The 25405-nt window shown below is 42.3% G+C and overlaps 1 protein-coding gene across 5 annotated transcripts in view; it reads right to left on the reverse strand.

The window, feature by feature from the left end:
• The window catches only part of LOC113133878 (receptor-type tyrosine-protein phosphatase F), a 156794-nt gene that overhangs the window by 62422 nt on the left and 68967 nt on the right, over positions 1-25405 (reverse strand). For all 5 annotated transcript variants that reach the window (XM_026312881.2, XM_026312884.1, XM_026312882.1 and 2 more), the window contains exons 5-6: positions 6357-6545; positions 2216-2326 (exon numbers count right to left, since the gene is read on the reverse strand). In XM_026312881.2, the coding sequence (XP_026168666.1) occupies positions 2216-2326; positions 6357-6545 (300 nt within the window). The remainder of the gene's footprint in view (positions 1-2215; positions 2327-6356; positions 6546-25405) is intronic.

A 25405-nucleotide genomic window follows, 5' to 3' on the forward strand; every position in this document is an offset into this window, starting at 1 on the left:
TTTCTCTCGAGGTAATCTTTTTATATGTCACATTCAAGTAGTAACTTTATTGACTTTTCTCTTTTGTCCCTTGCACCCAGGGAGGATGACATTTTTTGAAGGCACAACACGGAATCAAGCAATTAATTGTAACAGACCATTCAAAGTAAGAATGGAATATTGAAACACAGCTAATTTCAGCATTAAATTGCGATATCATGTACATTTAAAGGCATGAAGGAGTGTAGCACTGCTGCACATATTTGTTCATAGCCCAAGTGTAACTAATGTATTTGAAATCAATCAGTTTTTCTTATAGCCTGCTACACATGCCACACTGTCAATGGCTTGTCTTCTAAAGCTTGTTATGTTTACAGATCTGAGAGCAGACATGGTAAGACCCTAAATTTCCTCTCTGGTATTTCAGAAAAAAAAAACAAATAACTAGAAAGGAGGAGAGGCATGTCAAAGGCCACTTGTCTTGAGTCCCTCATGTTTTAAACCCAATCAAGCAGTCCAGTGATAGCACACCTCCAGGTCTCCTCTTCATTCTTGGAGCAGTAACAAAGACGAAGTGAAAACATAGCTCGAGCCTTTGTTCTCCATTCCAGACAAGTACACTTTTAAAAGGTTACGGTCGGTTTGATTTCTATCTCTCCAGTGGTGTGGTGAGACTGGCGGAAAAGTTGGTGTCGGGGCCAACGGGTTGACAGCTACCTGGGTGGTGTTACAGACTAGTTGGGCCTGGGGGCCCTGCTGGCGCCACGCCACACAACTACTGTAATTACCTCTAAGGGAAAAAAGGCCGTGTCTGCACCTGTGACAGACATGCCCTGATTAATAGACGAGACTTACATCCCTTCCTCGCTTTTGCTGCTTGGCTGACTACCTTACCCTGTCAAGATTTAAGATCTAAACCTTCTGGGCCCATGGTGTTTAATCTGTAAATCTGATGCTGCTATGGTCCTTGAAGATGATTTTACCTCTTGGTCCCTCTGATCCAGGCAGAGGCTCTGGGTGTTGCAAAAACATTTTCATGGATAATTTCCTATGAGAAAATCTGCATCATCTAAGTCAGAGGAAAGTTGTTTAAAAAAAGTAGTACTTTAATTCAATTGTACATTTCCTAAGTAGCTGCTTGTAATATTCTTGTTAGGGTAAAAGGAAAAACTCGACATTATTTATCTCAACAGACTGTAAAAGAGACAATGGAATGACTTGTAGCTTGTATTACTGCATTACTGTATGTGCTTTTAAGAAAATTATGAAGTGATAGCACATGTCTCTTTCTTACCCTTACACTTTCGCTCCCTCGCCCTTCCACCCACACTAACAACTGAAGCAGCTATTCTGTTTCATGTACATCAGACATGGTGGTGTTATCTGCAGGGGCTGACCTAGACTGCTCTCTCCCCTATACCAGCTTTTTTCCAGGATGGGTACAATGCTGCCCTTGCCCTGCATTAGTCTGCTCACGGAGATACCACAACAAAAACAAACCCTGAAACTCCAGACCTCTCCATGCCTTTAGGAGCTCTGGGTGTTGGGTGGGGTGGGGTGGGGTGGGGGGGGTGGTAATGGAGCCTTTCGATACAGTCAAAATAAAAAAGAAAGGAGGCCTGGCATGGCTTCCAGTCCCAGCACAGGAAACAGTTTCACTGCAGCTGTTTTCATAGAGGCCGCACCTGGTCGAGTTTGCAGCCAAACAGGAGGTTGAGGTTAGTGCAGCTCATTGGTATGAAAGGAATGGCATGGCAAAGATATTAGTGAGAGAATTGATTGAGGAAAAAACAAATGAGAAAAATAGTGGTATAAATGTGATCATCAAAAGTGGAAATTACACAACAATTTAAGTGTTTGTTGAGGGTGTTTTTACTCATCCTGGCTGATTAGAACTCTACTCAGCATAAGAATTATAGTTAATCTTTTCTCACTGTGCCAGGTGCAACGGTGCTAACAGGAAAGTGAGGAAAATGTCAATCAAGCACAATCTGACCATCCCTTGCACTCCTGAGAAGATCTCTAACCATCCAAGGTAACTGAAATCACCTGTATGACTGTACCATTAGGGGATACAGGGCTTTAATGGGAGAAGAGGTACAGTACATAGCAGCTAGTGAGTAAACGTTCAGAATAAAACAGACAAGAAGTTGTATGTTTGCTTGTGGTTTGCAAATGCTTGAGACAACAGAAATGACAGATTAATTCAAGAAGTGATAGAGACATTTGACTTTACCTCTCACGTAGAGATTGGCAGGAGCGGAGTAACGGGTGCCAGCACTGTTCATGGCAACACATTCATATTTCCCCTGGTCGGACTCCTCGCTGTTCTCAATTTGCAGAGCTCCTGTGTAGAGGATTAACAAATTTAGCTGTCTTGACAGTTGTGGAACATGAGATGTAACTTGGCACGAAAAACCACAGCGCATATCTGTACAGTGACTCGCTAGAGAGCCTGTAGTCAACTAGTCTAACCCGGTTCATGTGTAATTAAGCTGACACAAATGCAATTTTGTCAAGATGATGCTTACAGCAAAATAAGCATTTAGCTGGCTTGGCAAGTTGCAGGAAACAGCACATTTGGCTAGTTGTGTTAAGACACTAGCTGATGGTCAATTACTGAGCTGAATGTCATAACTATCACGGTGTCATTAGCTTTGCTTTTAGAAATAACATGACAGGCTGGTAATATCTGAGAGGAGTTATCAATCTCAACTAGAACTGATGTAACATCTAAAGAAGCAATAAGACTGCTGCTGCTCAATATGCCTCAAGAAGGAGAATAGTGAGATTTGAGATGAGAATGATGTTTGCAGAAATCTTTGGTGTTGACATAAAATTAAAATGTGAGCATATTTAACCAAAATGAAAGAGTAAAAGTTAAAAGTAACAACAACTGAGGACTTGACTGGTCCTCTAATTCAGAATTTGCTTGATGGCCTGGGATTTAGCTGTAAAGCAACTGCCACTGCAGATATCTTTTCTCTAATCTTTCTTTAATATGCATTTAGTGGTGAGATGTTCATTCATTACTAACTATTGGACCATGTCTCACTGAAGGCCTCGAGGGAGACGCTCCCCTGCCATATGGCTTAAATTAGTATTCACAATCACAAGTAGCTGTAGTCATCAGACAGAAGGCTAACATGTTGTTTCTAACAAAGCATGAAAGCCCAGGAGACCTGTCTTTGTGTGGTCATTCTGACACTCCATGTCTATGACCATCATGTAATCATTGTTACTGATTTGCAAATGGTCAAGACACGAGGAAAGTTACATTCTGACATCCCGTAAAACGATCAACAGCAGCAAACTTACTTGCATCCTAAGATTTAAAAAAATACATGTCTATAAACAAAACCACTTCTCTCTGCAGAATATATGCATATCACAAGTGAGTGGTAACAGTTATCACGTCTCCAAAACAGCATGGTACTAGCACAAAAGGCAGCCAGCCACCATGCAGTTTGAAAATGACAAAAATACTCAGCATAAGATGTCAGGATACACTTTTTCCACATCATGCAATATGAGATGAATGCAACAAACAGGTTCACCACCAACCATAAGGGACTCGGATCAAGACGAGACCAAAAAAAGAGAAGTGGAACAGGGCGGGGCAGTGACATGTGATAATACCACCTCAGATCTCACGACAACACATCCCTCCAAGGTGTTTGCTCTGCTTGCTGAGCTCATCGCTGACTGATTCAGCACTGACATGCACCTGCATACTAATGTTGGTGTCACCAATCTGTCAATCTGCCCGTGCTCCCATGGGAGAAAACAGTGCGAGTACTAGAGGAATGTAGAAGCTTAGTCAGAGCTGCAACACCTAACTCCTTCAATTACTTCCAACATTCGAATGCTTGTGGATCTTCTACAAGGACTTTTAAAGAGCAGAGATGGCAGGTTACCATAAGGCTGTCTTAACTGCTAAAGAGTTGACCATCTAATTGAATAGGGGCTGTATTTGGAGTCATGGACGCACAAACAATCAGACAGACAGCTGGTTCAAAATGTATTCAGCTTGCCACAAATGTCCACTATTTACCTTAGTGTTGTAGAACAGACATCATGCTTTCACATAGGGGGAAAGCGATTGAAGGTGTTGAAAGTTCCACCTTTAACAATCTCGACCAGGCATCCTGTTCTCATGCTAGGGGCAGTGCTGCATAGGCTGTATCCAAATAAAACTATTTCAGTGTACATTGAGGTTGCTCTGAGGAAACAGGTAGATTCTCTTGTGGCAAGATTGGCCTTTAGTTTAAAATAAAATTTCCTCGCTGTGTTTCATAGAAAAGCACACACAGAAAAGTAGAGGTGGAAGCTTAAATATGTTCTGTGTGAATGTGTGTGCGTTTGCTCATAAATGTGGTTCATGTCAAACACTGCAGGAGGAGCCTTGAAAAGGCTCATTTACAAGATAGCACCTTGGACTTGCTTTTGCATTTTCATTCTCCTGACATCAGGGTTGGTGATCATTTGTTTGTTAAAGAACGGACAGCAGACAGACCATGTGGGAAAGAGACGATGGGGGAAGTGGAAGATGGTGAGTTGGTGCTAACAGCATGGATGATCCTGGTGATGTAGCATTTGGAGGAATGCAGGGGTTTGATGTGGATGTGGGGGAATGGTGTAGACATGATATTTTCCAACACACTTTATTTATCATCCTTACCTCTAATTGGTGTCCCACCTAGGTGGGAATAATTTCGATGCAAACAGGGTTGAGAGATTAGTTAGTAATCTACTTATATCAGTGGGAGAGAAAAAAAGGGCTTCTGACAGGCCACATATAAAAAAGAAAAGAACTAATACAGAGTAGATGCCACTTAAATGCAATGTGAAAAAGCTCAGTGTATATTTAATCAATGTTATGAAGCAAGTATCATTTTTGGGCTGTACATGCTGTCTGTAAATGACCAAAAACAACCCAGCCTTCAGTAGAGCATACATTTTGAAATATGACGCTGTTACTTTTGTATTTGCAGTCCACTGCTACGAGTACATTTGTCATTCTGTCACATCAGCATTAAAATAGTATGCAATTTAAGCAGTATTTATCAGGCTCTCTAACTTAAGATGGTCCCCACTCTTTGTAGAGACTGCATTTGTGAAGACAGTAGTTAGTAAATGGGAAAGAGCAATGAATGAAAGTAATACACAATAAATAGAGTGATGCACAGCAAAAAAAGTATTCAGGTCAGAGATATTAAATTGAATAGCAGTTAGTATTGCTACTCTGCGAATGGTTTGGATGGTGTGAAAAGATCTACCAAGTATGCTTGTGTGTTCCCTAAAAACTGAACAAGTCTGATGGAAGTGGGCCTGCCTTTTCTGTTAAACTGTGGCAGCAAATGAATGTGTCTTTTTCTGCCATCACAAAACTGGCCTCATTTCAGGTCATATTCACTAATGTAAATCCTGATACAGCAAGCAAAAAAAAGAAAAGGGTGACGGATAAAACGAACTGTTAGTCCGAGGGCATTATGTATCAGCACATTTTCAGGCACTCTCACTATGTGAGAACGAAAACTAATTAAAAGTTTCTGTTTCTAGGAGTAAAATTTAAAAAATCTCAGTTTTATGCACAGTTTTATAAATGCTATAAAACCATTATCAAACAATTAAATAGTTGTGTTAGGATCTAATTTGTGAGAAATCTGCTTCTAATTTGGGCTATTCGTGAAGTAAAGAAGCAGTACATTTTAATAATCCAAAAACATGGATGGTGCAAGTGAACACGCTCCACTGACCCATATTTGACTTCCACTGGGCAGCTTTAGCACTAGGCATCTTCTGAAGTGATGCTCATCTTTAATCTTTGGGGTCTCAGACCTGCAGCTTGGCTTGACACCCTCTAAGTGAAGTAGATTTAGAAAGGTCTGACAAGACTGAACCTGGTGAAAAGCCACTAATCTTTCCACTTCGCACCTTTTCCCTCTGACCCAGGTCTGGCAAGCACTGTTTATTTATCAAGGGGGTTGTTACGGTGAACAAAGACAAATTCATTGATCTTTTTTTTCCCCCCAAGGTTGATGCATCACTGGCTGGCCTCACTGTGACCCAGCTGAAGGGATTAAGGATTTCTGTAATATGGTGAAAAATTATTTCTGTACTTTGAAATGTTACATGAACAGTATCACTGTCAAAGACTGCAAGAACTCATCTGACTATTCAAGGTGACAATGACATGCTGAATAAAACTTTCATGTCTTTTGTGATAAAATAGAATACATGACAATCATTCATGAAAACAAAGGCCTTTTGTGTTTTCACATCATCCCCATGCCGACATGACACAGGGCATTTAATCTTGTATACGTCACATTGGGTAAAGTAAAGTAATTAAATCAGATCAAATCAAATTGTACCTGAGCGAAGCTGTTTGATGCGCCCGTTGCTGCTGCTGATGTCCACAGGCAGCATGTCCTTGAACCAGGAGATCTCTGGGTCTGGGTTTCCACTGGCAGCACACAGCATGGTGGCAGTTCTGGTCTTTTCAACAACCTTAAGCTGTGGACCCATATCGATGGTGGGGAAGCCATGGGGGATCTGGTTCTCTGAAAATTTGCAAAGACAGATTTTTACTATAGGCAGAGAGACAGCGCAATAAATAAAACAAAATAAACAAGAAAAAAATCTGACAGAATAGGCTCTCAATTGCTGTGAAAAGTGCTGAATGCATCAAAGCTGTTGAGCTGGCAAGGACAGAGAAGAGGATGAAAGAGAGCAAATACATCTCAGGTACTACAGGCCAATAATCAGAATGAACACACATACACAAAAATTAGTGTAAAAGCAGAAGCTACTACAGGGCAATAGTCGATCTTATGTTGATTTGGATTTAAAATTTGGTTGCAAAAAATTCTGCCCTTGATTGATTATTATTACAGACTTATTATCTGGTGTTGGGAGTCTCGATTTAGAGGAAGGATCATTGCAATCTGCCATGGGGCACCCATGCATAAATGAGCTGCCTTAGGCTTAGCAAACTAAACAAACCATTTGAATAATCCAACTCATCATAATGAATGTACTGGCACATCCATAGCAACACGAGAATAAGCTTTAAAAAAGAATTTGGCACCCAAAGGTAAAGGGTTATTGTTCTTGCAAACATATACTGATACCATGGCATAAGATAATCAAAATATATGCTGTCCTAGACTACCTCAGGCTCTGTTTTGTCATATGGGATTGCTGCCAATAGATACTGTAGGCCTATGAAACCTGCCACTTATACTCACAATATGTGTTTCTGTTGGGGAAAACTTTGAGTCTACTCATAACAGTAAAGTGCTACTTAGACCTAATTTGTCCATCTTGAAATTGACTGTCGCCACTGAACATCCACTGCTGTGCTGCCTCACTCATTAATAACAAGTTGTACCCCTGTGTACAATCAGCCATCGGTTTACAAAGGTCAGTAAATTAGAACACAATTATCTCTCAACTCACTGACTCCACAATGTAATATTTCTGTGTTAAGGTTTCACACTGTAATAGACCAGTCATTATCATCTATAAAATAATTTCCCTGGAGTATTTATATTTTTGTTATAATGGTTTTTAATGCATATTTGGTCTTTTTAAATGAAGTATAAAGTTGCATTTATCCCTATTTAACAGTCACTGATAGAGCTTAACTATGCTGCAAAACCTAAATCAGGGCCCTTGATCCTAATTTGACCCATGCACAACATTAATAAAGAAAAACATTGTGGCCCTTTAGAGGTCAGCTTGCTCTCAAACCTGTAATCTCTGTTATCTTTCTCCTCTTATGTAGATGTGTCCTTGAGGTCAAAGTGTTAAGATCAAATAGGTGCTAATGGATGTAACCCCTGCCTTTGGCTCATCGTGAAAGGATAGCTAACGATGTGTTCAGAATAAGCTAAGGACAGTTTGGCTACAAGGTTGAACATCATTATTACAAGATCTAGAGCTGGACAATTAGGAAACAGTGTCTAGAACTGTAAATGTATGAACTTCTAAGGGTAAAGGAGAAGAGTCAGCATTCTCTGGGATCTCCTCCAATTAACTGAGACATAAAAAGTGTTCACCACGGGAAAAAACCCACTTTCTACATATATATATATATATATATGCTAGCAGGCAGAGCGTACATGGAACGCCATAACCAAGTGGCCGGCATAGTGTACAGGAACATCTGTGCCGAGTATGGGCTGGAGGTCCCAAGGTCAAAATGGGACACACCTCCAAAGGTGAGGGAGAATGACCGAGCTAAGATCCTGTGGGACTTCCAGATACAGACCGACAAACAGGTGATGGCTAACCAACCGGACATAGTAGTGGTGGACAAACAACAGAAGAAAGCCGTAGTGGTAGATGTAGCAATCCCAAGTGACAGCAACATCAGAAAGAAGGAACATGAGAAGCTGGAGAAATACCAAGGGCTTAAAGAAGAGCTAGAAAAGATGTGGAAGGTGAAGGCAACAGTGGTCCCCGTGGTAATCGGCACCCTCGGGGCTGTGACCCCCAAACTGGGAGAGTGGCTCCAACAGATCCCAGGAACAACATCAGAGATCTCAGTCCAGAAGAGCGCAGTGCTAGGAACAGCTAAGATACTGCGAAGAACCCTCAAACTCCCAGGCCTCTGGTAGAGGACCCGAGATTGAGGAAGACACACCACCCATAGGGGTGAGACGGGAATTTTTTATATATATATATATATATATATACAGTGGTCTCTTGCTAGTAGGTTTGCCTAAAGTTTACTAAAAACCCACTAAATGCCACTTAAAAGCTACTACTGACTCATTCACACCACCCACTACACCAGGCGGCTTGTCTGAGGCAAAAAATCCACATGTAAACTTATATGGCTGGAGCATGAATAAGGGCCTGGCTGCTGTTCTTTTTTCTGAGACTCTGCAAAACGGTTGTTATTCATTTCATCCTTGTGTTTAGCCTGGATCATCTCATATTTAGATGTATTGTAGCTGTCACATGTCTACATGGCCTCTTTTCTTTGGGGTATGGCTGACTTCCTGTCTAATGATATAGGATTCATTTTCAGACATCACAGCCTCTACAAAACTGACAACTACAGCACAATGAAATAATACTACACAATTTGTCATTGTATGAATAGTGGTAAAAGTATCATCCTGTGTTCCTGAGAATCGAACAGGGAGAGAGAGAGATGAAAAAAAGCAAAGAAATGAAAGAAAAAGGTGATATAGGTGTAAATCCATTGATTAACAATGGCCCCACTGACTACTGCTTGTAGGTTTGATAAGCAATAGCCTTGAGCTGTTCTTCCATCAAGCATGGATATAAAAAAAATCATTATATTTCAGTCTATCACCCAGTACCCCACTGATTTGAAATGTTCATGCATCATGTCATATACAATGTTTGTACAAGTAACACATGATTGAACCACCAAATCCCTCAGCCAGAAAATGTTGTAGCTTTTCCTCTAGGTCTTTTATATAATAACTATATGGTGGAAACTAATCGATTCGATGAGGCATGACACTGTCCTGTCAATCACACCAGGCCAGCTACCCCAGGGACTGTACAGAGGAGGACTGAGAAGTCTGTCCATATCTTGCAGTGAATTTCAGAAGATTTGAAGATCTATTTCCCCCAAAATATACCTACATCAATTTTAAGGTTTTACATACAACTGTTCACTCAGAGTATCTTGCTTTACAAGAGTGGGGGGAGGCTATTCATTAGTGTTTCATGGAACTATACCTCTCACTGAAGAAACTGAAATATCAGCACAGGATATCTCCCACCATTCTTGTATAGCTGGCTACAGAATATTTATTCTTCAGGTTACTGGCAAATGTTATTGGGCTGTGAAAAATGCAAACTACTGATAAAACGAGAGACCCCGAGAGTCATATCACAAACCACAGACATGAAATCATTTAAAAGGCAAACAGCTGATGCAAAGCTTACACGAGTCTAACTTCTATTCAATGTTTTAAGTGTAGGTGAACTGTTAATACAACTGGTGGAACATTTTTTCACAGTATGTCCAATTATTGGAAAGTGCACCGTGGCTTCATTTGGTGTGGCAGTTCTACAAGGGGAAATTGTTAAATGCAAGCCTGGATTTACATCATGTGCAGTAAATGTTATACTTATGTATTAGGAGTTGCTCTTCATCTGTACAGAAATGTAAAAAAATATATATAATTGCTGGCCTCTTTAAGCTGTTCTCATAGAAGTATGAAACAAAACATAGCAGAACATTTGAAGCAAAGTCTGTATTGTAAAGAATTGAGCTGGGCCCACATTCTTTTTACTTTTTAAATTTTACCCATTAGAGGTAAAGGCGCAATTTCTTTTGCTGAATTTCCATTTTTATGTCTCAATATGCTATTGTGCTCTCAAGGGCCAAGCCAAAGACTGATGATGAGTCTCTGACAGACAGGTCTCTCATTCTGAAACACCCTGGACAGGAGCCACTGTCACTGTCACCTCTTAAAAATCACCTTATTTATTATATGTACTCATACAATGTCATACCCTATGTTTTAAAAGTTGATGATAAAGATGATCAAGCACAAACCTATTTAAAACACAAATAACTAGATTAATAACGTTGGCAAATCTCTTGCAGAGACCAATAATTTTAATTTGGTTAAAATCCACACACAGTGCTATGGTATAAAAAGAGGAAATCTTTTTAACTGAAAATCCATGCAGCCCACATCTAACATAGCTTTCTAAAGGTGCCTATGTCCTTGGCTTTTGGTTTAAAAGAAAGAATGTCTGAAAGTTCTTTCTATACACTTATCAAAGATCTTGTCGAGCTAGTGAGTAAGATTTGAGCCCTGTCTGTTCCTACTACTACAACTCCTGCTGCTGGCCTTGCCTGCCAACTCCTGTCATCACAAGAAGACAAAGACATGCCTTTGTTCAGTCCTCCTTAATTTGCGGGAAAAGAGTAAGAATGGGGAAATTTGGAGAGAATCCAATGAAATAGTGCATGCAATGCAGGTTGATGTTTTGTCAAGATAGAGGGGATTTTTAATAATAAAGGCCCTTTGTGCTAGAGTGTAATTCACCCCCCCCCACCAAAAAAAAGAAAAAAAGAAAAAAACTTTTATGTCTGGGCAGGAAAATATGAGCAAAGAAGAAAAAATCCTGTGATAATGTCACATAGGTTCTCCATTACATAGGTGATCATTGCATGCTACATGCAAACCATTTTTCTGCTACTGTAATATACTTTAGTGGTGTAGCCTCACGTAGAGTTCCATTCTGTCTTAACCCAATAGTATTATGTATTAGGGTTCTGTTTTGTTTGTGCTTGTGTGATACTGTTGTTACAACAAAAAGCAGTAGAAACGCCCTGGATCGCAAATGAGTAAGGCCAGAGGCAGTGCCAAAAAGGCGTTAGAGGTAAACCTAGGTACGCATGAACTGGTTCCTCAGTGATTTGAAAAATAAAGAAGACCATTGTTCCCTTAACAGCAATTTATCACGCACATACTGCAATATGAGCAGCTCAGCAGATGAACTTGTTTACAGTGGTTATAGCAGTATACTAGAAAACCAAGAGCATAAAGGATGTGGTTTTCTGATTGTACTATTCAATTAGGATAGCAGTGGGGGCCTTAACTATACAAAAAAGCATTTGATTTGTAAAGAGAAGATGCGCTAGTAATATGGTAATTAGTGAAATTAAGAAAACACGATACAGTTATCATTAACTATTGTGTCAAGGAGGTGTGCCACAGCTTTAACAGCCACAGGCAGGTCAGGTAGGATTTAGATGAGTGAAGAGAGAAAAAAAGGAAAAATAAGAGAGGAAGGGAGGGGAGGAGGAGGGGGCAGGGGAGGGGTGCATGCCAACCTCCTGCCAGCTCCAATTACCAGTGTGAGTGGAGCGTGGCAGCTAGGGCGATGGGTCTAATCAGAGCCCTGCTGAAAGAGACCCGTCCCTGTCCTCCTGTCCCACTGGGAGGCTGTTGGAGCTCAATCCCACACTAACGTCAGCCAGCATTTTTCCCTCAACCCAAACACACTCATCTCAATGGGGTAAAACACTCCAGACACCCCAGTTTCTTCATAACAGGGGAGTCTTGACATAGTGGCACAAGACACAACACTTCTGCATAAAAATGCCTGCTTTATTTCCATTTCAGCATACCCTGGTATCCACTTCCTTCTTACACACTCAAGTGTAAAAGGTGGTTATGTTTTACCAGATAAAGGCCCTATAGAGAGCGCATATATCTAATAATATTAATGCATATTAAAGAGTTTCCTTTGTTTCACCGATTACCCCTTTCAATTATTTTTCTCTCTGTTCATCCAACCTGTGATGGAAACTAAACATGGTGCAATAAGTGTTGTCTATGTCTGAACTGAGTCAACCTCACTGCATCTTCCTGAGACATGGAAGTATTTGAGATGTGTCGGCAGCAGCGGGAGGTGCAAACAGAAAGCCAAAGCTAACAAGTTTAAGTGAACGAGCTCAATGCTGAAAGTGTGTGAAACATTCAGCAAGTTCATTTAGAAAAAAATTTCCATCCCCAACAATTTATGGGGAAAATAAATGTAAGGATGGAGCTACACTCTGTTGGACAGTGGCAAAAACCTGATAACAGTGTTTCTATTTACTGCTGCCTGTTAACATTTCCTGTGGTTCAGTCAACTTTCACCTTGTGGTTGATATGTTAGTACTTGCAGGTGTTTCTGCAATCATGTGACATTCAGGCAGTGATTAAAGGGGCCCCACAGGAAAGCAGACAGACCCAAATGGTATTCATGTAACTGCCTTGGCACTTTTGACTTGCAAAACATCGGAGGGCAAGGAGTTTTCTCACATGTTCTGCCATGAAGGGCATGTGAGCAGGACCTTCCTGCTCTTCAGAGGAATACTGGTTGGCAGAACTCCCACTGCAGAGGCCTCCTCAGCAGAGATGACACGGCACACCCCAACATCAAAGACCCAGCACAAGGGGCCATTGATGTAATACTGCAATGAAATAAAAATGACAAAACTCTCCATGGACACAGATAGTAGGAATGAAAAACAAAACAAAAAAACAAGATGCAAAGTTCCACACAAATTCCTTTCACAGATTGACCTAAGTCAGCATGAACACTGACGTAGTTGACAAAAACACAACAGCTTTTTATCAGGAACATAAGTCTATTTACTACAGTTAGGATCAGCCAGCAGGGAGATGAATGCAAATATACAATGTGCTTTGAAAACTGCATTGAAATATGTCTACACATCTTGTCAAGCCTGTTGTCTCTGGCACGCTATCTCTTAGACAAGGTGTTATGGCAGTTGCTATGTAGATAGTGCTGTAACAAACAGTCGTCGCGACAGATGAACTGCATGCACAGACACACCTGCATGCAACAGACCGTCACAGTCAAAACAAAAACACCGCTAATGTGGCTGTTACATCCAGCCATACATGCTAGAGGTCCTATCAGTGCACTTCTATTCTGCTGTTTATCCAAGTGTGCCAGGAGTAAAAAGACTGTAATGCATGCCACGACCTTTGAAATAATACACTTTTTTGTCTGGCTGAGCAGAACATTTGGCCTTACTTCCTTGCTTACAGGCAGATAATCAATAACAGTCATCTAATTCCTCCAATTCCTTCCTTCCCTCCTTCTTTTTATCATCTTCTTTTTTCCACTTTGCTATTTATCTCTACTTCTCCCCTTTCTCCTATCTGATATCATACTTCCACTGTCGACAGTATGATATATGGCCCTGCCAGATGCCCTGTGCCTGTTATTTATGCCACAGCACACCAGTTAGTACATAACCGTGGCCTCTGACCCACTACTGTAACCAAAGGGTGGTCTTCTGAATTCAGATGGTTATGCTGACCGAGTCACCTTGTGGGACAAGCGCCGCTGCACAGAATCACATCCTCCATTAACTACGCTATATGAGTAGCACAGCTGTAGGGTTTCATTTTGAGATTACAGCTCTACTTCTTGCCTTGTGGTCCTACTAATAGGAGTTTGATTGAAGACCCTTGAGATCATGATATTATGGAGTACATGGTTTGTGGTTTACTACTCATTTTAATGTAACTGCCTCTAAGATGGAAAAACCTCAGGGCTCATGGTAAATTTCTGTGGTAATGCGATGTGGCTAATAAGACAGGCTATTCCTCCAGGTGCCTTGAAAAAAGAACAAGGACAGGACCAAAAATCAGGAAGCATGACGGTTAATGAAATCGGTCTACAAAAGGAAGCAGAGCGGCAGTTTGCAAATAAATGAATTAATTGATCCTCTCCACAACTCAAATTAATCATCAGCAGTGCTTTATTGTGACATGTTTAGTGTAATTATAGCAGATAGGGATGGCTTTTATGAGTTCTGAGAAAGGCAGTGGATGTAGTGGAATGTGGCAGGTTCTGTTAATTAAATCCTCACTGACTAGGCTCCTGTGACAGCCTTTACTTATTCTCTCAGTCAGAGATAATGAATAATACACAGAGCCTGTGAGTCAATGTCGACAGCCTCAACTTTGATTATGTAGGGTTTTGCAGAAGTGATGGGTGTGGAAAACTGTCACGTTATGGCACAAGCTGTTAACTGCTTACCCTGAAAGAAGGAGGAGCAAAAATTTCATTTGGTCAGTGGTCAGGTGGTCAACATTTTTAGGAGTGATTTGATGGATCCATACACCATGACTCTTACAGTAAAGCACCTTTGTCCATTTTCAACTTCTTGTTCCCACCATAATTTCAATAGTTAATACTTTCCTCAACCATCACAGTAAACAAATAGGTGAACACAAAATAAATTTTTACTTACCAAATAATAAAAGAACAAGTAAGTGCTGCTAACTACTTGGTGTAAACATGCCCTGACACTGCAGGTATTAGGCAAGTTAAGCCTGGGTCTGAGCATGCTTGGTTAGTCAACCTTGCGAAACAGGTTAAAAGCATTGACGCAGAATATAATGCATGCAAAATCAACAGTGCCTTTGACAGCTATAGGCAGACCAATCAACTACAACCTTGAAAAACACTGCTTAGCAGTTTGGAGAAAATAGAACTATGCCTTTTAAACATGAGAAAAATGTCAAGCTTAAGGCCAAGCTGTAAGGCTGATAGTGAGTCAAGCCATTCTCCCCTGTCTTCTTTAGCTCAGTGGGTAAGCCAAGAGGGCTTGGTGTGTAAACATGTGAGGAAAAGGGGTCAGGGTGAAAGGACTCCCATTAGCCAGCTCATTGAGTGTAGGTATTAGAGCCCCCCTGACATGTAGCGGGACCATCCATCCATAGCCAGTCAGGGCCTGGGGAGCTGTTGACTCATTGGCCTGCAGAGCTCTAAGGTGGTACTAGTTCTTTGCCTGCAGGCCTAGTGCGTCATTATTAACAAATTAAAGGGAAGAAACATGTCAGGTTGGTTTTTTTGTTTTGCTGTGTCTTTCTTTTTTTCCTTTATTCTTATGCAGAAATAGAAACTTGAGTCTAGCTATAATTAGTAAAGTCACATCTTTGAAAAGAATGTATCACCAATGGGTCATTCGGGTAGTATGCTTTACTAAACAAATGAGGGTTAGCAAAAGATTACAAACATTTAAAATTTACTTCTGTAGATCAATTTGTATGGATTTTATTTTAAAAGTTATTGGACTTTTCTAATCATTGGTTTAGTACGAGTCAGACAGACAGAGACAAGCATTTGAATCACTGCTACACAAACCAATACAGTGTGCAATTAAAGGGCTAATGATATAAAGGAACTGTTAGAAATCTAGTGAATAAAAAATCATTTTACTTGTTAATCTACACAACAGCAACAAACTACATGGAGCTCAAGGTTCAAACTTGTGCGTCTGCAGCAATGTCTGCATTAATCTATTTTGTTTTTCTGGAAAAAAAAAAACTTGTATCTTGTTCTCTGCATTTTTCTGTATTGCTTTGATTAGCTATTCAGCAAAGTTACTCATTTAAGCTCATTTTGGATTTACATTGTTATGATTTCTTCTGCCATGGAGAGGAAATTAAATGTAATAAAACTCTATTTAATTAGAAAACTTAAAAACCAGGGCAGAGGTTGAACCTCAACTCAGCATTCAACATTGACCCAAAATAAGAACAGCATGAAGGAATGAGTAAATTAATTTTATGTAAAATTACATTGTTGTTGGTTGTAGGGCTCAGAGTGCTCAGGTACAAGTAAGTACCTTTTAAATATCAATTTGATTCTGGTCCACATTTATAAATCACATTTTCCATCACCCTCTGTGTTTATATACAGTGAGTCTACTAATGTTACTGGATACATTTAAATGTCTCACTCGCTCTGCTTTTTCTCTGGCTTGTAGTGAAATACAAAGTGTCTTTAGTTCAGATAACTAGGAGAAAAGGGTGCACAAATGCAGGAACTAACATGAACCTCATTATTTCCAGGCAAAGAGGTTAAATATGATATGATATGTTACCTCACTTAAAACTCTGAAGAAAATATGCTGTTAGCCTGAATGCATGCGTGGTAAAAAGACTATTGATAATCACGTTGGTGATACTTCACAAACACGTCTTCGGTCAAATCTGTAATTGAATAATAAAAACCTGTTGCAGCTGTTTGGGGCAGATTTTTAATAGCTGATGTCAATTTATGGCTGTCCCTATCTGTTCCTGACAATGCACAGATAATGATTGTGCATGTCTCGTCACATCTCCAATAGGTCTGGAAACCCAGAACAGCACCCATTTGAATTCAATATGTTCTGACAATCAACAGTGGCCATAGATTTGAGTTTCAAGCAGTTAATGGCTACAGCTCTGCTGTTCCTCTCCCAATATGTGTATGACAGCAGACAGGTAGGTGGGTGCACACAAGGCACAAAAAGACTGCTTTAACTAGGTGTGACTGGCTTGATGCTAGCAAGAGAAATACTCTTGATACCTTTCCTGAAAAACAAGATTATCTTCAATGAATCAGAGGATGTTGACAGGAAAACTCTACATTTAATTGTCACTTTCTTGCTCCAGCTTCATGTACTCAGCAGTTTGAGCAAATGTGTTTTAAGAAAAAAAAAGGAAAGCTTTGATCATACTCACAATCACAAATATATCCCAAATGCTAGCTTTTCCTTTTTTATTTTTATTTTGCAAAAGTGGTTAAAGTTATGGAATAGATTATTGAGATGCAAATCCACAGACAGCATGTTTTGAGTTTTTAGAACCAAATTTCATGCTTTCAACAATTGACAAAGTGGTGGGAAGCAGCTGTAATGATCAAGTAACACTTAAAGTAATGGTCTAATCGCTCCCTGTGCTACCAAAAGAATTAGACAAAAAATTACAGCCATTCCATATAAACCACTTTTTTGAGATTTTTTACTTGTTGACCTGTCACCCTCCTTTTCTCTCTCTCTCTCTCTCTATTTATCCCCTGAGGCCACAGACAAGATCAGCACTGACAGCACAGACATACCAGACATCACAGTCTCTACAGATACAGCTTGCCAAAAGCATGGAGCAATTGATGGACAAGTACAGATGATAAAATGTTGCCTCAAAGCAAGAATGACTATCCAGATGTGTTACATATAACATGAAATCTAATGGGGCCGATCAATTAACCAAGGTCTGTTTGAAAAGTAATTGAAAATCTGCATTGTTTTATCCTAAATTATATACCTTAAAACAAGACAAGAAAAACTATTTCTAAGGTTGTTAAATATTTGGAAATCTGCCAGATTTCAGTTTTTGATCACACATAGATTAGAGTACAAGGTTAGACACATGACAAGCTAACAGAGATTCTTGGTGTTTTACTGACATGCTCAAGGACACATCAGCAGCTTGAATGTTGCTGATTAAATCTAAAACTGTTCATCACTAGGGCAGAACAACTGTAGTTACAGCTGTCCCCTCACAGCAAGAAGGTTGCAGGTTCAAATCCTGTTCAACCCCAGGAACTTTCTATGTGGAGTTTGCACGTTCTCCCTGTTTCTGTGTGGGTTTTCTCCAGGTACCCATGTTGTCTCTCACAGTCCAAAGTCATGCAGTTTGGTGTTAGGCTAATTGGTAGCTCTAAATTGCCTGTAGGTGTGAATGTGAGTGTTAGTGTTTGTCTGTCTCTATGTGTCAGCCTTGTGATAGACTGGTGATCTGTCCAGGTTGTACCTTGTCTCTCACATAATGTCAACTGGGATTGGCTCAAGCCGCCCCCCACAACTCTGGATGGCAGGATAAGCGGTAGATGAAGGATGGATTGTTGTTTATCTTCCTTCCTGTATATTGAAGAAATGTCTGCTAGCCATGGTTTAGTAAAACTACATAGAAGAAAAGGTGTTATTTGTCACTTTTATTATGTTTTTCAGTAGAACAGGTTTCTCTTTGTGGTTCTACTTAATTTCCTGTGCAGTCTGTTAAAAGGAAGCAAAAGAAACAACTGTGATCAAACCTAAAAAGATATCTATCCTCCTTATAATGGCCAAGTCCTTGGAAGTAAGGATGTGAGGATGCAGACTGGGTGGCCAGCAGAGTGATTCCACCCTGACATATTGCATGAGTCCTTGGGAGAAGCATGAAAAGACAGATGCAGTTTGTATCTGTCAGCCTGGATATGATCTATGATACTGGGCCTCCAGCCAGCAGATGGTGGGAGAAATTAAATCTGTGACACAGACCGTCACAATGGAGCTCACAAATACAGTGGTGGTAGTGGCGGTGGTAGTGGTGGGGGGGGGGGCACACCTGTAGATTCTTTTGTGTGTGTGTGTGTGTGTGTGTGTGTGTGTGTGTGTGAGAGAGAGAGGACATTTTTCTGAATGTGTATGAGTGGAAACATGTCCCTGAATGCTTCAGTGTGCGTGCAAGTCTATGCTTCTCTATTCCATTTACATGTTTTGTAACAGCCCTTAAATAGAGGCCAAACCTGTTCTACCAAAACCAATCCCTAACCTTCACACTGCATCATTTTCATCATCAACCTACAGTATGTAGTGTTAAACATGAACTGGCCAGTGACGTTCTTCAGTAATATAATGACACAACTACTAAAATGGCAGAAAATCACTAGCACTCAAAAGAAGAATTGGTGCAAGTGAAAAAGTAATATAGAGGAATAACAGTTACACAGCAAACCATATTTTGGTCATTGTGGATGATTTGAATAGTAAGAAGGAGAGGATTAAGTTGTCGGAGGAGCACGGCTTAGTATTAAATCATTCCAATATAGCTTCTGTATGTATTTATCTTGCCTGGGAAAAGGCGCAATGAAATTTCTATGCTGTTTATCCAGTCAGGTTTGTTGTCCGCACTTGCCTGGCTCCTGAGATATTTATTACTGGCATTGTGTTGCAGTCATTTTCTGCCTCTGCACCAGGGACCCTAATACATGCCAAGCAAATAAAAGCCTTTTCTAACCAGTGAGGCCACAATTTGTTTACTGTCACCAAAAACTGAACTACTAAATATAGTCAGCACAGTAAACCTGGGACACTCCGGAAATTTTTCAACCTGTATGCAAAAACTGATGAGTTTAGCACTTTTGTATAATTATGGCCTTCTTTCCCACCTTAAAACTAGACAGGCGTAAAATGGACCCATAGGGCGGAACTCTATTAATATTATACCTCCATAGTTTGATGTCTGACATGTTTTCACCAAGCAAGGGGCTGTTCGGTTTTTCTAGTGCAGAAATTTTGAATCCATGCACAGTTATCACTTGACCTTTCCTCAATATTACATTTTTTGTCAACATGTTCAGAAAAGAGTTGCCAGGGAACTTCAAAAAAGGTGTGCAGCTGGTCTGAAGGAGAACCTTTCTTATTCAGACTGTGACAGTGACTGCGTGGCTTTTGATCTGGTAGTATCAGATAACATTCCTCCTTTGCTAGAGACAGGTTTGCTGTCTCCCAGAGGACAAGAGAACATTCTCCATCACAACAGAAAAGTCATAAATTACACCCGCATTTTTGCTCAGATCTAAAGAAGTCACAGGGCGCTCTGCAGCGATTTGTTTTGTATTTTTATACTTTTAGTAGTTAATTTTGGAGGTCTTTCGCTGACTAATGCCAGAAAAACATAAAGTGGGTGAAATTAAGGAGATGGGTTTTTTAAATTTGAATTTTCACTATTTTGGCTGGAGTAAAAACTTTACTGACCTGTGTTCCTGTTTTGGAAAGACAAAAATAATACAGAGCAAACAACATTTGGGGCCTTAAAATGAAATAAAAGCAGCCCTGTTTTTTTCTGTGATATGTGACCTCCAATTATATGTTCGTGCTGAATATCCGCACTAAGAATCATGCTAATTTGTTTTTCCTCAGAAAAATATGACTTATTTTTCCTTCCCCAGGACTTGTCAGTGTTGCAATTCCCTAGTTGATTCCAGGCCGATAGAAGCCAATTAAAACCATACACATTTATGGGCTGTGCTCGAGTCAGCCTCCAATTGTGAAAACAGTCACTATCCATTGCACCACAGAGCCTCATCAGTTTTATCATCACCATTAGTATTGTAATATCATCTTGACACCACCTTAGTCATTTCTAGATCTGAGTCATTGCATTTTACATGCTCATCAAATATTAAGAGTGATGAAAATATGAAATATTGCCTTCACATGGAGAAGTGGCAGTACACTGCTTTCAAGACTGATGTTGTGAGCTGAAATGTCTTATCTGCCTGGCAGTAGTTTATTTCATACATCACAAAGACAAGTACCATTTACCTGGACATTTACTGAGACAGTTCAATTCAAGAGGGGCACTCAAGGTCAGAACATCAGCATCATTACCCAAGTAATGAGTCATTGTTCCCTCTGATCATCCCTCTATCCTGCCCTAGAACGCCACAGCAGCACCAAACTGTCCACTATACCTAACACAGAGAGAGATACTGACAATAAGGCTAAACACCCAGAAATAAAAGTTACAAAGACAAGAAAGCAGAAAGAAAAATGAAAGAGAGGGAAGAGAAATAGACATGAAAGAATGACAGCAACGATGATTCTCAATCACACCTCCCCTTCTGGTATTACATCGGAAGTGATTTTGCAGATAGACCATTATTCAAAACATCACAGAGGAAAAAAAAGATGATTATAGCCAAGGATCCTCATATGTTAACTTATGACAGTGTAACAACAATAAATGGGCACAGCTATACTTTTCAATCTACCACTTTGTGTGTGGGTGTTTGTGTATGTGTGTCTCTCACACACAATGAGGAATGGCTGACATTGGGCCTGTATGAAAGTCTCAGTGGTGTGACCTCTTGGGTGGGGGCGTGAGAACCAACATGAACAAAGAGCAGGGCTGTTACAGCGTGACAGAATTACAGAGTGACTCAAGACTCATGACTGCAAAAGTGCTAATGCCCAACTCGACTGGTGTGAAAACATGCCTCAGTAACTTCCCCCAGGTAAGCAGCAGACTACTCAGCCACAACCTCAACACCACATCAGAACTGCAAGAACAGGTGCAGCCAGAAAAGTATACATATATATATACATACAGTGACAAGGACATAAGAATTTGGCCGTACTGGCAAACATCTACATGCACCCACTGCATTAGGCTAAAAATCACTCCGTGTTTCGGACACTGTAACATACTTTTGAAACAGTTTCCTTTACACACTACAGAATGTTTAAAGCTGTGTCAGTATGAATTTCATAATTCATATTTTGCAGGACTGGCATAAGGAAATAAAAACCCTGTATACAAAATAATCACAATTAAAGCTTGACCTTTCTTTGCTCTGCTAAAACCGATAATCCAGATCGACTTAGTGGCATAATGTCACATGTACATTAAGTCACAAGGCTTTTTATTTGGAATGCAAAAGCAGGAAGTTTTTGCATTTGAAGTTATTTTTTCAACACATCAGGGAAGGTTGACAGACATACAGTGGGTACGGAAAGTATTCAGACCCCTTTAAATTTTTCACTCTGTGCCATTGCAGCCATTTGCCAAAATCAAAAAAGTTCATTTTATTTCTCATTAATGTACACTCAGCACCCCATCTTGACAGAAAAAAACAGAAATGTAGAAATTTTTGCAAATTTATTAAAAAAAGAAAAACTGCAGCCCTCCACCAGTCGGGGCTTTATGGCAGAGGGGCCCGACAGAAGTCTTTCCTCAGTGAAAGACACATGAAAGCCCGCATAGAGTTTGCCAAAAAACACATGAAGGACTCCCAGACTATGAGAAATAAGATTCTCTGGTCTGATGAGACCAAGATTGAACTTTTTGGCGTTAATTCTAAGCGGTATGTGTGGAGAAAACCAGGCACTGCTCATCACCTGCCCAATACAATCCCTACAGTGAAACATGGTGGTGGGAGCATCATGTTGTGGGGGTGTTTTTCAGCTGCAGGGACAGGACGACTGGTTGCAATTGAAGGAAAGATGAATGCGGCCAAGTACAGAGATATCCTGGAAGAAAACCTCTTCCAGAGTGCTCAGGACCTCAGACTGGGCCGAAGGTTCACCTTTCAACAGGACAATGACCCTAAGCACACAGCTAAAATAACAAAGGAGTGGCTTCAGAGCAACTCTGTGACCGTTCTTGACTGGCCCAGCCAGAGCCCTGACCTAAACCCAATTGAGCATCTCTGGAGAGACCTGAAAATGGCTGTCCACCAATGTTCACCATCCAACCTGACAGAACTGGAGAGGATCTGCAAGGAAGAATGGCAGAGGATCCCAAAATCCAGGTGTGAAAAACTTGTTGCATCATTCCCAAGAAGACTCATGGCTGTACTAGCTCAAAAGGGTGCTTCTACTCATTACTGAGCACAGGGTCTGAATACTTATGACCATGTGATATTTCAGTTTTTCTTTTTTAATAAATTTGCCAAAATTTCTACATTTCTGTTTTTTTCTGTCAAGATGGGGTGCTGAGTGTACATTAATGAGAAATAAAATGAACTTTTTTGATTTTGGCAAATGGCTGCAATGACACAAAGAGTGAAAAATTTAAAGGGGTCTGAATACTTTCCGTACCCACTGTATATGTTCTTCAGCAGTCCTCAGTGTTGCGCCCTCGTGGCGTCGGTGATGAAGGAAAGGAGTGAGGACCCAAATGCAGGACAATAGGCAGGTTTATTCCCCTGGATCGTCCAGGGCTCAGGCAAAACACAGACAGGCAGACAGGGAAACTAAAAACTCTTCTTCGAAGAACATCAATCAAGGTGAGTAGCAAGGGTAACGTAACTAAGGATAACTAATGTTCCGGCAGGGAACAAAGGAAAACCAGGAACATATATACAGAACTGAAGACACAGGTGAACATAATCTAACTAATGACAACTGAACATAAAGGCACCTGGAACACGACACGGAACAGAAACAGGAAGTTAACCAAAATAAAATGCAAAACAGGAAACCAGGACTTGGGGCTTAACAGTACCCCCCCCCCCAAAAAGGCCGGCTCCCAGACGGCCTACAAGGTCCAGGGTGGGCGGGCGGGAGCAAAGTTCCATTATAAGCCCCAAACAGGGCAGAGTCTTGGGTCGCTCTGGGGATCGACCCCTCCCGGACGGCCTCGTGGGCAGGCGTGGGTCCGAAGCCGTTCGGGAGGACGGCCTCGTGGGCAGGCGTGGGTCCGAAGCCGCTCCGGGAAGTCTGGAGACTCTGGAGGCGGCGACAGACGAGGCTGCGCTGGGGACCCTGGAGATTCTGGTGGCGGCTGCCTCAGCGGTGGCTGGTCGGGGAACTCGGCTGGCTGCCGCTGCGGATCTGGGAACTCGGCTGGCTGCCGATGCGGCACTGGGAACTCACCTGGCTGCCGCGTCGACGGTGGCTGGTCGGGAAACTCCACTGGCGACCGCTGCGGCTCAGGGAACTCGGCTGGCTGCCGCGTCGGCGGTGGCTGGTCGGGGAACTCGGCAGGCTGCAGTTGCGGCTCTGGGAACTCGGCTGGCTGCCGCTGCGGATCTGGGAACTCGGCTGGCTGCCGCTGCGGCACTGGAAACTCGGCTGGCTGCCGCGTTGGCGGTGGCTGCTCAGGGAACTCTGCTGGCGGGCGCTGTGGCTCAGGAAACTCGGCTGACTGCCATCAGGCAGCTGCGGCGGCGGCTCCTGCGGCTCGGAATACTCGGGGAGCTGCTGCGGCAGCTCAGGACACTCAGGATACTCTGGAAGCTGCTGCGGCAGCTCAGGATACTCAGGATACTCAGGAAGCTGCTGCGGCAGCTCAGGATACTCAGGAAGCTGTTGCGGCAGCTCAGGATACTCAGGATACTCGGGATACTCGGGGAGCTGCTGCGGCAGCTCAGGACACTCAGGATACTCTGGAAGCTGCTGCGGCAGCTCAGGATACTCAGGATACTCAGGAAGCTGCTGCGGCAGCTCAGGATACTCGGGATACTCGGGATACTCGGGATACTCGGGGAGCTGCTGCGGCAGCTCAGGACACTCAGGATACTCTGGAAGCTGCTGCGGCAGCTCAGGATACTCAGGATACTCAGGAAGCTGCTGCGGCAGCTCAGGATACTCAGGATACTCGGGATACTCGGGATACTCGGGATACTCGGGATACTCGGGATACTCGGGATACTCGGGAAACTGCTCGGGAGGCTCTGGCTCTGGTTGCTGAGGAGGCTCTGGCTGCTGAGGAGGCTCTGGCTCGGGCTCTGGCTTGGGCTGCTGAGGAAGCTCTGGCTTGGGCTGCTGAGGAAGCTCTGGCTCGGGCTGCTGAGGAAGCTCTGACTCGGGTTGGGGTTCTGGTTCTGGCTCTGGCTCTGGTTCGGGGATCTCAGCAGGGGCGAGGACGTCGTTGTCGGCCGTGTCGGCACGCTGGAGGTCAGGTAGCCGGGAACGAGCTCCAGCGGGGACGGTGACGTCGACGCACCGGAGCTCACGGGACCAGGCTGGGAAGGTGCCTCAGCGGGGACGTCATCGCCGGTGCGCTGAGGTTCGGGGACCAGGACTGGAACCTCAGGGGGGATGCCTTTATCGGCGTGTTGAGGTTCCAACGTCACTTTCTTTCCTCCGCCGCCGTCAGTGACTGCGGGGCCGGTGATGCGGCGTGGAGGATCACGGAAGTAAGCCGGAGGGGTTGTGGCGACTGGGACGCCGTGGACCGGGGATCTGGCGGCTGGGACGCCGGGGACCGGGGATCTGGCGGCTGGGACGCCGGGGACCGGGGATCTGGCGTACCGGTTGGGAGGTCAGGGAACAGTGGCTGGAGCTGGCTCAGGCAAAGCCGCCTGGCTACGGAGAAGGGGACCGACAGATCGCGGCCTGTCTCCAGCTTGGTGTAAATGGCGGAAAGAAGTTCGCATACCTTCTGCCCCTTCTCGCTCGGCGCTTCGGAGGGTGCCCCGCAGCACCCGTTCCTGCTGTTCGCTCCACAAAATCGGCACCGTGTAATCCTCGGGGCTTAACACTCAGCTTTATTTTTCTTTATACATTCACATCTATAGAGTCACTGAGAATCTCTACTGGGCCTCTGCCTTGCTCAAAGGCACCACC

This window comes from Mastacembelus armatus, chromosome 17 (assembly GCF_900324485.2).
Source record: "Mastacembelus armatus chromosome 17, fMasArm1.2, whole genome shotgun sequence".
Taxonomy (NCBI): Eukaryota; Metazoa; Chordata; class Actinopteri; order Synbranchiformes; family Mastacembelidae; genus Mastacembelus; species Mastacembelus armatus.